Here is a 13,681-nt window from a genome sequence, read left to right as displayed (position 1 = left end):
GATCTGAAGTGCTGGGATTAAAAGTGTGTGCCACCACTGTCTGGCTCAATTTTTTTCTGAGATTGAGTCAGTCTCATGTAGTCCAGGGTGACCTTGAGATTACAGAGTTGCAGATGGATCTCTGCGTCCTAAGAGATAGATTTAAAGGTGTGTGCTACCACTACCTGAACTATATGTCTAATCTAGTAGCTGGCTCTTTCCTGTGATCTTCAGACAAGCTCTTTTAGGGTACATAATATATTACCACAGCAGGAGTAACAAAAGCAAATTTGTTTTTAATGACAAATATTAAGGAGCAATAAAAACAGAAAAACTGGAGCATTCAAAAGAAATTGATATCTTAATCTTATCATCCAGGAATAGAAATTTCCTGTGTAAGTAGCAACACACACAGCTGTTTAGTCTATTTAATACAGTTTACTTTCTCATTATAAAGTTCAATTTTCCCCAGGAAGCTTCCTTACACAGCTGTTTCTGTTGTTTAGAAGTGCAGGTTCTCACAAATCCCATGTGCAACCATTCAACACATTCTTTTCAGCTATTGCCATGGATCTTTCCTTCCCAGGAAATAGTAACTTAATTTGTGATAAAATATATAATAAAACTATTGAGCCAATAATACATTGAGGGCTCAGGACAATGACTAGAATTCAAATCAATTCAACAAGAGATAAACTACAGGCCTTAGAACAGGTGCTCCAAGAGCAGTTAAACTCCCATCATATTGAAGAAACTATCAAACCTTGGAATTCTCCTGTATCTGTTATTTTAAAGATATCTGGTCAGTGGAGAATGGTAACAGATATAAGAGCTTTTTAAAAAGTAATTCAGCCAGTGGGCTGTCTACAATCTGGGATTCCTTTGTCTTCTGTGTTACCTAAAGGATGACCCCTTATAGTTATTTATTTAAAAAAATACTTTCTTATCACTGGGCAAATGAAACATCTAAAGGGAAAAGACAAATCATCCAAAAAATGTACCAAGAAAAAGAGTAAATTGACCTGCTGGTATATGGTATATCACATATTTAACAAGATAAAATTTCATAAGTCTTCCTAAAAGTTTGTTTTTGATGAGCTCTACAAGCATATAATGAAAATAGTCTTATTGCAGTCTAAGTTCAATTAAAAATTACAGCTATTTTTGGAGGTGGAGCATGGCTCTCTCTTTTTCAAACCCCAAGCATGTTTGTTAAAAGAAAATGAAAAATCTCTGTATCAAGTCAGAAGAGCATCTGCAAATGGGATAGGGAAAAAAATAAGGGAATATTCTTTTGCCACTTTACTCATAATCCCTTGGTTTTATTTTGACTCTTTAAAACTTTTCTTAATATATAACTTATATATATATATATATATATATATATATATATATATATGTGTGTGTGTGTGTGTGTGTGTACATATATATGTATATATGAACATTTTAAACTTTTGACGTATTAGTGGTCATAGGGTATTAACTAATCCTAGAAAAAAAGGCTTCATTTACCTGCCTGTACATGATTTCGGTTATGAGTCTCTATCAGTTTTCTGCAGAGTACCATGACCATACATAACAGTGATTTTGAAGTCTCCAGAAATGATGATGGGGTCCCACAACAAGGATTCCATCAGGAGGATGATAATACCACTAAGATGATAATCACCACCCAAAGATCAGCTTTGGACTACAAACTGCTCAGGACAATTTCAAGTTGGCTAGCTGAGATGATGCAGCTGTAGAGTCTACTTAAAAAATAACTTGAGAAATAAACTTTTATTATTTTAGACAAAAAGGGGAAATGTGGTTATACATTGTACACCCCAATAAAACTTACCTGGGAATCAGAGGACAGAGCCAGCCACTAGATTAGAAATAGAGACCAGATAATGATGGCACACAGCCTTAATCCTATCACTCAGGAGATATAGCTCTGTCAGGTTTCTGTGAGTTCAAGTCCACACTGGAAAAAGAGCCAGATGTGGTGGAACACGTTTTTAATCCCAACTCTTGAGATCTCATGTCTTTGCTTGGGAAGCATACAATCCTTTAATCCCAGAAGTAAAATGTCAGGGTAGAAAAAGGTATATAAGGCCTGAGTAAAGAAGAAGTCTCTCTCTTGATGTTGAGGATTTTGTATAGGTAAAAATGTGGCTGTCTTGTTCTGTTTCTCTGATCTTTCAGCTTTTACCTCAATATCTGGCTCTGTGCTTTTTTTTATTAATAAGACCATTTAGCAATTTGTCTTAAACACCTGTTAACTGAGTTGTCAACAGTGAAAATTTAGGTATATAATATAAGCAATGATAATATATCCAAAATTTTCATCTCATTGTGTATATTTAAGAAATTGATGTAAGCTTCAAGGATTTATATCTTGGATCCATCTGTCACATCTCATACTCTTAATAAGTACTCCTGTCAATCAACAGCTTAAGCTTCCCTACTTATGTACTGTCAATTCCTAATATTGGGATATATCTATCTAACTATCAACCTACCTATCTGTCCATCTAGCTGTCTAACTCAGATACTCTTGGGCTTCAGATTATTTGCACACCCTATTACCTATGGATCTGGAAGTTTCAAGAGTATACCCAAGAAAAAAAAATTTCCACTATGCTCATTTTCTCTTTTTTCTCCAGTCTATTTCTGCCCCTTCAGATATCTAATTATTTAAAACTATAAACTGCTCAGCTATCCCTACACTTTCTGTAAACCATATTAATTAGACATTTCTAATGGAATTCCAAACAGGCCTGAGCCTCTGGCTTTAACCAGAATTTTCATACTGCTCTAAAGCTGCCCCAGGTTGTCCCTGTATACCTGGATAGCAATCAAAACAGATGTCTCCAACCTTAATTCAACTCCTTCCTTCTAATCTTAGATAAGCACTCCAAATTTCCAAGGTCTTGACAACACCATCATAATTTCAGCCAAGAAGCAATCACAGAACAGATTACATAGGCCTTCATCACAAAAAAAAAACTGTCTGGAATGTCAGGATCAAAAAAGTCCTTAGGACAAATGACTAAATTGGTGCCTATTAGCATATCAAAGTGCATGCTGGCCTCCATGCTCTCATGGCAAATACTGTTACTGAGTTCACACAAGTATTCAGTATTCTGACTCCTCTCTGCTCTTCTCCCCTACTTATCCAGGTCATAGACTTCTATTCCCCAGGCTCCAATTTATATATAACACTGTCAATTTGATAATGCCTACTCTTGGCTCTGTTGATCTTCTTGGCCACTCTCTCTCAGTTTATTCTGTTTTAGTCTTGCTTTCTTGATCCCCACTTAGTGGCCTGGCCTATTCTACTGGCCATATTCTATCTACTACTTTCTCTCTCTGCTCTGGACTCTTCTAGAAGCCCCTAGGTATCTTCTCCATCATACCTAAAATAAATAACTTCCCTGTAATCATAAAAAGGAAAGAAAATATTGCATTATTTCTCCATTCTGAACATTCATATTTTAACATAAATGTGTCCATAGGACACCCAACAGAGAGATGCTGTGTAGTAAAATAAAGTACTAACATGAGTGAATGTATGGCACTTGGCAGTAGAGGAAAAATACTGAGAAAATGACAATTATATGCATGTATGAACCAGTTTTATAATGAAACCCATTATTGTATACACCCAGTAAAAATTATCCAGAAAGAAGAAAAAAGCTGAAATACAAATACACAGCTGTGAGCAGAAATATAAGTTTATGAAGATCTTTTGCCTTAGACTAATTAAATTAGGTTTTAATGTCTCTATAAATATAATTTATTTATTTTTGCCCAGATATAACAGACCAAAAATTATCTTCAAATTTCTGTAGTGTGTTTTATATTGCAGATATTAAAACGGTTGTTTTAAGCTGCAATTCTGTGAAGCAAATTGGACTTAACTGGCAATGTAGAGTAAACCAGTCATAATAGGAACAAATATTTGATAACTCAAGACTACAAGATTCAGGGCCAGAGAGATGATTCAGAGGTTAAGAGCACTGTACTACCCTCATAGAAGACCTGAATTTAATTCCTAGGACACAAATCAAGGAGCCTACAGCACATGCAATGGCATCTCCATGGGAACCAATGCATTCTTCTCATCCCTAAAGGTATTACACACAGAAATGTATGTGCACACCCATGTGCACGATGCACACCTGCAACATGCACTTGTGTACATACACACACACACACACACACACACACACACACAGACTCACATAAAACAACCACAACTACTCCACTACTACTACCACTATAATTACTGGTATTATTACTACTAATATACTTTAGAAAAAAAACTACACAATTCAATAATAGGATATATTCTATGACCATATCCACTCAGTCAACTGTACAATGACAGGAAAATAAACATCAGTGTCCATGTAAGATTTTAAAATTTTAAAATTTTATTTCCATGGAAACAGCCCTGGAGGAAAACCAGCCATTTTCTCCTGGAATACTTTATCAAAGTTTTCAGCTTGAGCTACTGTAAAGTGATTCTTCCAATCCCCAGGCACACCTGGAAAATATGAAGCAGACAGAGAGATGGGTTAATGATGATTGTAAATCTGCTCTCATTTCTTTATTCACATGATCTTACCATCTGCTTAAGTAGAACCACACAATTAATAAAGTAGAGCTAACAGTTACTCTATGGAGAACAACTTTTATGTTTTGAAAAGTATGCAAATAGACTTGTATCTCTGTGTAAGTAATGTCAACCATCTCTTATACCAAAATATCAACTCCACAATCTAACAACATGGACACTGCATCTATATTTTTAATGGCCAGATTATTTCTCCTTCTCACTAGACATGCTTCCATCATACTATCGACAAGCCCAATAGAATTTCATATCTCAATTAACCAAACACACTTCAATTGTGCTTTCTTCCTTTTAGGGTTTACTTATAACTGTTCTGCAAACCATGCCACAACTTTTAAAACACCTTTAAAAATAATTCTAATTATGTGTCTGTAGCTGCATATGAATGCACATGCCTTCAGAGATTGAAGGTATCAGATACCATGGAGCTGGATATACATACAATGTTGAGGTACATATCAGTCATCTTGCTATTTCCAACAGATATAAGAGACACAAAATACTGCCTGCTGAGAGCCTCCCAGGATGCCTGTTTTCAGTCAGTATGGAGTTAGCTGATGCATGAAGATGATTTCACACCAGGTATTATTTTTACCCTACCTTGGTTCTCATAATCACATTCTAGGAGGTCTTTAGGCTTGGACTTAGATATCTCCAATAGTCTAAATTCACACATTCTATTATGTGTTCCTTATTCATGAAGTGCTGATGTGTTCCATATAGTCACTTCTTGTTCGTCTGTTTCCTTATTTGTGTGATGGTGAACATCTCTTTCTATCTTTTTCCATGTAGAATTCTACAGGCCCTATCCTTTCTGTATTTTATTTCATAGCTGTGAAACTTTGATGAATTTCCTCTTTTTAAACATGCTTGAAATATGCATCTAAGATGTTTGAAGAGTAAAATATTTCTTAAATTATCAAAGGCTTCATTTATCAAAGTGTATCAGACATACAAAAACATTCTCAGTATGGAATTATTGAAAGGATTAGTGAATGAGTAAGGAAGATAGTGGCCTTGTTGTCATTTTGCTGATGAAGAAAAATTAGTACTGGAGATCTTTCCAGCAGTATAGTTATGCATGTAGATTTGAAGCCAAAAAGACTGACAATAGAAGTCATGTTTTTTTTTCCTTTACTAAAATACAATATTTGTGTATAAGTTAACTTTAAATGCCCAGTGGTACACATTAAAGGAAATAGAATTATTGATACACAATAGTCAAATAATATACCATTACTTGCAATGTCTATAAGAGTGTCATCTATTAATACTGGAATCTATCAATGCCTATTGCTACTTTCAGCTTCATTATAATACTTATTATTTGGAACAAGTTGCGTTATTGTATCCCACAGCAATTTTGATCCTTATAAACCAGACTGTATACTGAGCTACCAGAATCTCAGCAAAATCACTATGTCTGCCAAATTGAATGAATCAGTCCAGATGAAAGAATCATGTTTGTGGAGGAGTACTCATGAAGTTCTCAGTCCAACCATCTCAAAATCTTGTGTACCTTTCATGCATGTATTTTTCTTCAGTGCTTCTTTCTAAAAACCTCCTCAAACTCCGATGTATCCAGGGTCAGTAAAACCTTAATGCATAGTGGCTTAACTCCTGTTGGAAAGGAACTTGCTCCTAGTTTGAGAGGCTGCAGGTCTCATAAAATGTTGTTGTCCATACCCTCCTGGCTTTTTTGACCTGTAGATAATGGGCTTCTCCATAAGTCTTCCCTCTGTGTCTCACATTAATATCTTTTTGTACACCAGAGAAAATGAGTACTGACTCAAGTACCATGTCTAGTACTTAGTACTACACTAAATATCTACGGTGAACTAATGAGGGTGAAACCTTTGAAGTTTGTCAGAAGACATTTCCTCCCATGTGTCTTGATTGTGACAATGTCTGTATAAAAGTTATATCAACCAAACAGAACATCTCTCTGGTCTGTATTTCCAAAAATATCTAAATATTGAATCATTATGTTCAAAATTGTTTGTTGAAAAATTTTCAATGGAACTTTAAACTAAATTAATCCCATCTAGCCAGATAAGTGAGTCTCCTATGTAAAGAGTAGTTCTTCAGAGTATCTCTCTAGAGGCAAGGAAATGTATCTCTATGGTGTCCTGAGAAAAGCAACTGAAGGACAACAAAAATAAGTAGAGAGAATTCCTCTTGGTCAAAGCTAGTATAACATTTAACACAACTTTTCATACATTATGGTTTAAGGATTGGGTATCTAATGGTAAGTAATGAAATAAATTTTAGAATTAATCTTTGATCTACTCATACTTTCCATATTAAAAAAGGAATCAATCTAATGTAGGAATTAAGAAGATCAACATTTTCATCATTCTTCTTATTCTTTCAAAAAGGTTTCCCAACATATGCATCTCAGCAACTTCTGTACTAGAGTCATGAATCAGGTTGAGGGGTATAATGAAGTTTGTCTCCCCCTTCATTGATCTGGTGTCCTGTGGGATTCATGGCTTATACTGAGTTTAATACAAGAAAAACAATTTCTCAGAATAAAATTTATTTTCAAATGCAAAAGAAATGGGTGTCTTATATGATCACTATGATAATTAAAGCACATTTGACTTTAGGGCCATATCAGTTTTTTGAAATAACTACTATATATTTTCCTCCAAAAATGTAATACATGAAAATTCTATATTTTAGAAGAGACTAAACTAAAATCCCAATGTAGTTTCATTCTGGAAAAACATAGCTGGAAAAGAGGAAATTACACTTTTCCTCATGGAATTTTGTTCCAAATTTTAATTCACCTTCTCTAGTGTGTCTCAGATAAAACTTTTGTTAGTTTCAGTAGCCTTTCTCTATTAAACAAGCCACCTCTTTTTTTGGCATTTCATTGCAGCCATTTATGTACACATACTCTTTCATCTCTGCAAATTGTTATTCATTACAGGAAATCCAAGAATGGGCAATTTCTTTTCTTACTTCAGGTTCTCAGTTGTAGTACAGTCCAGGTTCTGTAGTTGTCCACAGAACCTGGAGCACAGGAGTTTGAAATTATGGATCAATGGCAGTGGATCCTCCTATAGGCCTTAGTCTTTAGTGTATAGATGACCATTTTCTTGAGTTGACATTTTTGTGTGCCCAAATCTAAGTATAATTTTCTCCTGTGAGGATACCAGGAGTACTGAATTAAATGCAATATACTAATGTCTTTAACTTACTTATGTCTCTATATATATTCCTGATGTCCTTAGAGTCTTATGACCTTATCCTCATATGTAGGTTGGAGATTGACTAAAGATTAAGGCTGAAGCATGTAAATAATTGGAAGAGGGAAATTAAACCCATAACTCTCTACTTCCTGCATTTATACCCAAGTTTTTTAGTCATCCCCCAATACTTCACATCTGACTCATTCCTTCTTCAACCCTGAGTCCCATCCTACCAATTATTCGTTAATTTGGTGTGGTGTATTCTGGCAGTCACTCCTCAACTGCACAGCTATGAAACCATACACACAATTTGCTCATAACATAGAGTGGTGGCACAGACATTTGGATGGGTATTCCCATTCCAATGGAGACAATTAAAAAAAAAAGACAGTAACTATGATCATGAATCAATCCAAATTTAGCTTGAAAAATGCCATCATATTTTAACACTGGAGGATAATTCACTTAGTTCTTATAAATTCTACTCTTAGCCTACACTGGATCAGCAATCCTGACCTGTTGAACATCTTTTTCCAGCAGTGAATGGAAGTGTATTTTGTGGCTATCATCCAAAATATATCTGTGGTTCTTTCCATTAAACATTTTCTTTAGAGTTTAGGGCTATAATACAGAGAGCCTAACAAAAACTCACAAAAATATGTCTCTCATTTTCCATTGAGGATATGGCACACAACCCTCTAAAATGCCAACATCATCTCCCAGATTTTAAAAAAAAATCAATCTTTTCAGTATTTCTGAAGTCCATGTCATCACCACGGAAGGATTCCCCTCAAAGGTCTCTGAGAAACTATGAGAGATTAGCAATGACTGTTGACACATTCACAGCCATTTCTTGGAGCCTCATTGGAACAAAAAACCCTCCATGTATTCTTACATATTTTGGAACTAAAGAATTTCTTCACCTTTTCTCATGAGGACCAAACCATTAATATTCACATCTTTTCGGGTGAGACTAAAATTAGACATTTTGTTTTCTTTCATGGCTTGGAAGGAGCTGTATTTGAGGACCAGATCTAGCTCATCTGGCTCCAGTTTCTTTCCTAGGAAGTCACATATCTTCCTTATGGTTCCCCTTGTATTCTAAAAGAAGAAACAAAACAAAAATGAGGGTAATAATTAGAGAACTGTGAGAAAGCAGATGCAGAGAAGGTGACTACACCTGGAAGATGGAAAAAGAAACATGAGGAATGAAATGGCACCATGAAATTGAAAAAGTATTCAATAGGGTTTAGGACAGAAACAGGCTTTGTAAAGAGAGCAAGAGTCAAACACAACATTTGCATATTTAGTTGGCTTGCAATATGACTGATCTCTGGCCCCTAAAATACAGAAGCTGTGATTTTTTTTATGGGGGAGTTGACATTAGATGAGTCTCATATAACTTAGAATGTCCTCAAATTCACTTGGTATTGAATGAAGACCATCAACTTCTGATTATATTTTCTCTAACTGTCTATTGCTATATTCACAGGTGTATGCCAACATACCTACTAAATGCAATGGGATGTGGGACTTGAGACAGTATGCTATGGAAGAAGTCCTATCTGGACTGATGAAAATTGCTGTGGAGACCAGACTGACCTCAAACACAAAGAGGCTTTTCCCCTTAAGGGCAAGCATTAAAGGTGTGCACCACCATAAGCAACCTGCCCTCAGAAGTTTAAAGATACTTACAGAAATACTTCTAGAAAGCAGTCAAGGTGAATGAATGCAATATGCACAAATAATTTGATGGAGGTTCATGTTTATGCCAAATGATACTTTTTCCTATGGGTAACTGAGAATAACACAGATTTAAAACACTTTCATAAAAAATGTTCTCAATAATTTTTACTTGGGACCACTGCCAATATTTGATTTTGTTTTGGAATTATGACTTCATGCTTTTCCTTAGATAAGCATCAAATTCACAATCTGTTTACCTCAGACCCACATAGACTGGGATCACAGCTGTGCACTGCCACAACTGGCTCACTTCTAGGGTTAGACATAAGAATGCAAAACTTTGGAATAAGGAAGACTTTGCTTAGAATCCAAGCCCTACACATGGGCTTATAAAGGAATTTTTGGCTCTAAACTTTTATTACATATTTTATCACAGATTCTGTTAATATTTAATGTAAAGGTAAACAACCATGGCAATACCTGAAAATAGTGCATTGAATGGTTGCAAAGGAGACTAATGGGAAAATGAAATAGCATGCAGCAGAGGTGGGAAATGAAGTTTCCCGGGAAAAAAATTGAATTTTTTAATGAAACATTCAAATATTTCTCAAAAAATAAAGTATCTGATGGATGGCTTTGCTTTTTACATAGAAAATTTCATCCCCTGGAAGATAAAATCAAGAGAGAAAATTATTTTGGAATGATTAATTTTTTTTTGTTTTTTTTATCCTTAGTATATTTCATCAAATATTACTTTGCTGCCTCATGCCAGGGAAGTAGGTAGGCTGACCACTTATTTTCTCCTTTTCCTCTTCTCTTCTAGTTCCAATACCCAAGTATGATCCCAAGATCTGCCACAGAAAATCTGTGACATCTCCCCCCATCTAGTGTGGATCCCAAAAACCTTCTCCTGCTATCCTGACTCTTACAACTCATAGGATTATCCCAAGCCCCTACTTCAACTGGCCCTTCTTGGGGACCCACAGATTACTCTTGCAGGGAAAAAAGTAAGCTAAGTTTAGATTTTTGGCTCACTCTCCAATTTTAGCCCCATCCCCCAGTGTTATCCCCAGTTCTGCATCAAAACACCTACATTAGCCTCCTCCCTGTCTAGTGGATCTCAGAGACCTCCCTAAATACCCCTACCATAAATCGTTGATTTGTCCTACACCCCTACTCAATCAACTATTTCCCATGAACTCACAAGCAAAACTGTACATGGAAGTAGTAGACTCAATGCAGAGCTTTATCTCTCCATTTCCTCCTCAAGTCCATTCTCCTAGTTTCATCCTCATCTCTGTGCAGAACACCTGGTATTGTATCTCCCACAAATTCCCCAATATAATGTGTATAACAGAGGTCTTATTCTCCAAAGTTCCTTCTCCCTACTCATTGCTTTCCCCTCACCTCCAAATCATGTAGTCACTCCATAAGAAACCACAGGTCACTCTGACCAGGAAAGCAAGTAGGCAATCTATAGATCCTCACCTCTACCTCTATTATCTCAAGACTAATCATTCAGTTTCATTTACAGCTTTATATCAAAATTTTGCTGTGTCCTGTCCTCACTCAGTGCCCCCATTTCCAGGTGATTATCTATGCAGTTTTTGTGGAAAACTCTGCTTTCTTCCATCCTGATGTCCTTCCTATCACCACTCATAGGCCAGCCCCTTTTCTACGTGCCATGGAATGTTCCTGTACACTGTATAAATGATGCCCAGATTTGTTTAATGAAAAAGCTGTGTGGCCAATAGCCAAGCAGGATATGGTTAGGCAATAAACCAAATTATGGAGGAGGAAATGAAGGGCAGAATGGGAGTGAGCCACTGAAGAAGCAAGATGTTATGGGCAGTTGATGCCACAGAACATGTGGCACAACGTAGATTAATAAATATGAGTTAATTTAAATGTAAGATCTAGTTAGTAACAAGCTTGAGCGATTGACTGAGCATTTTGAATTTAATATAAACCTCTGAGTGGTAATTTCAGAACTGGCATGTGGGAGAGAAATGTTGATTTACATATGGCACCCACTGTGTGTCCCACTGTGTGAGATGTCTTACAAAGGCTTCTAGACACACAAAAACAGAGCCAAGACCAGCATTATTGCCACACCAACTCCAGTGTCGTCCGTGTGACATGAACAATTATGTCAATAATAGCGGATGGGAGATACGTGTCCTACGGGACTAAGCTCCCTGGAGGTCCCTGGCAGAGTGCCCGTGTTATGCCTCCTTCTCGAAGGAGACGTGCTTCACAGATCATGAGCTCTCTGGGGTATGGGTTCTGTATAACTGCTTTTCTGATAATGTTCTAATTAATCTATAAAACACAGCCAAAATTAATGAATGCTTGGGTTGTGAACTGTGGAGGAAAGGGGAAGCTGGACATGGACCTTATTTAGATATAGCAGAATGAACTATTCCTTAAAGACCTCAAGCCTCAAGCCGCTAAGTAATAGAAAGTATAATAGTTCAGGCACTTCTAGGGAATGAACACTCACCCACTAGGAATCCCAACTAAGGTGATTTATGGCAGAAAACATTATCTCATAGAAGGCAGATAGTGGGCCCCTCTGTTGAGGAAGTTCAGCATGGAAAACTTAAGGACTATAACAGAACCCTTTCCCCTTACAGGTGTAAAAGTACAAGTGTCCATATTCCAGCAGGTAAAAAGGTTTTATATTAGAAGAGATATATGGTAAAGAACTAAAGAAAGACATAGGGAGGATCTGTAGCATCCAAATTGGCTAAATGGGTCATGAGAACCAGAAAAGTAGAAGTGAATAATAAACTAGCGAGCGGCTGAGATAAAGATGAAGGACACAGCTGCAAGAAGCCTACACAAGTCTAGGAACTGTACTAAGTTTAAAAAACACAGACTGCTCTTTGGGTCATAAAGTTCTTGTGAGTGAAAGGATATGTCTAGCGCCGATTAGTAACTGTGTGCTTGATGTTTTTTAAAGATGATGTAATTGAATTATTGCCAAGATCTTGTTGTTCCCTGTATGACTTGATAGTTTTCTTTTCTGTATATAAACTACTGATTTGCAGAAGTAAAATTGCAGCAGATTCAAACCACTTTTGAGTGTGTTTGTTGTCTGTCTGTCAGTCGCCGAATCCTTGCCTTCCTGACTACCCAAGCCCTGATTCTCCTACGGTCATGGTACTCCCGGTGGGCCAGTCCGTGGCACATTATGATTCACGCCTCTCATGTATGCCACTATACAGAGACACATTCCCTGGCTGTGACATGTGGGCTTGACCTGAAGCATGACAAGTCATCACAGTTTCACACAGGATGAGGTACAAAGAGGCATCTTCTAGCCACATGGCAGGTGGCAAATTTATGTTTTTTGTTCATAAAGACAGAAAGTATTAGAGATACACAATAAGGACATATTCAGACATAAATGCCTCTAAGTGGGTCGCAGCATGTTTGAAAAATGTGTGTAGGCATGGGAGAGGAAGAGAAAGAATAGAAACAGTCATAGACTTAATGATTTAAAAACAATTAAGTAAAATCTTTAAAAAAGAATTAGAATAATAAAAATTATTATAAGCCATATATAGATCAAAAAACAGAGTTTAGATTCTATATTATGTTGCATGTTGTGATTAGTTTTTTGACTATTAATGAGTGAGTGATAATGTCTCAGAGACATTTGATATGCTTTTGTTTCCACAGAAAATAAGAGCCTGTGGATTCATCCTGAGTAAAAAAAAAATCAGGTTTGATCAAGAAAAATCCACTAAAATCCTGACTACAGACATGAAAAAACAAGGTTAAAGTAAATACAAGAAAAATGGTGTGTATTTTACCTGCTCCAACATAAAACAAAAAACCATTATTTCTGGCTAGTTTGTGTACAATGCACAGTTTATATTTTTAATAAAGGTATATATTACCTTTAAATATATCAGACCAAGAAAACAAAACAACAATAAAAATGTTGAGGGTGATCCAACATCCAAAATAGCTTTAATATTGCTAGCTGTGATCATCTAGCCTCACAACATATTCAAGCCAAACCTTAACAATTATCCGTATTTTCTCAGAGTTCCTGAAAGTTTACCAGAACCTACCAATCAGAGAAAAATAGTCTAGGAATCTAGACATAAAGTCCCAAAATATTGGTTATAAATGTTTGTTTTCATTTAAGAAGGGTTGTTTACAAATTGAAATTGGTCATAAT

The 13,681-nt window shown here is 36.2% G+C and overlaps 1 protein-coding gene across 2 annotated transcripts in view; it reads right to left on the bottom strand.

Moving 5' to 3' along the window:
• Positions 1–4,377: 4,377 nt before the first annotated feature.
• The window catches only part of LOC143266817 (sulfotransferase 2A2-like), a 41,228-nt gene continuing 31,924 nt past the window's right edge, over positions 4,378–13,681 (bottom strand). For both annotated transcript variants that reach the window (XM_076571681.1, XM_076571684.1), the window contains 2 exons: positions 8,724–8,901; positions 4,378–4,513 (listed from right to left, as the gene is read on the bottom strand). In XM_076571681.1, the coding sequence (XP_076427796.1) occupies positions 4,401–4,513; positions 8,724–8,901 (291 nt within the window). In that variant the 3' untranslated portion in view covers positions 4,378–4,400. The remainder of the gene's footprint in view (positions 4,514–8,723; positions 8,902–13,681) is intronic.

The sequence above is a fragment of the Peromyscus maniculatus genome, chromosome 1 (assembly GCF_049852395.1).
Source record: "Peromyscus maniculatus bairdii isolate BWxNUB_F1_BW_parent chromosome 1, HU_Pman_BW_mat_3.1, whole genome shotgun sequence".
Lineage (NCBI taxonomy): Eukaryota > Metazoa > Chordata > Mammalia > Rodentia > Cricetidae > Peromyscus > Peromyscus maniculatus.
This window is presented reverse-complemented; position numbering and strand designations above follow the sequence as displayed.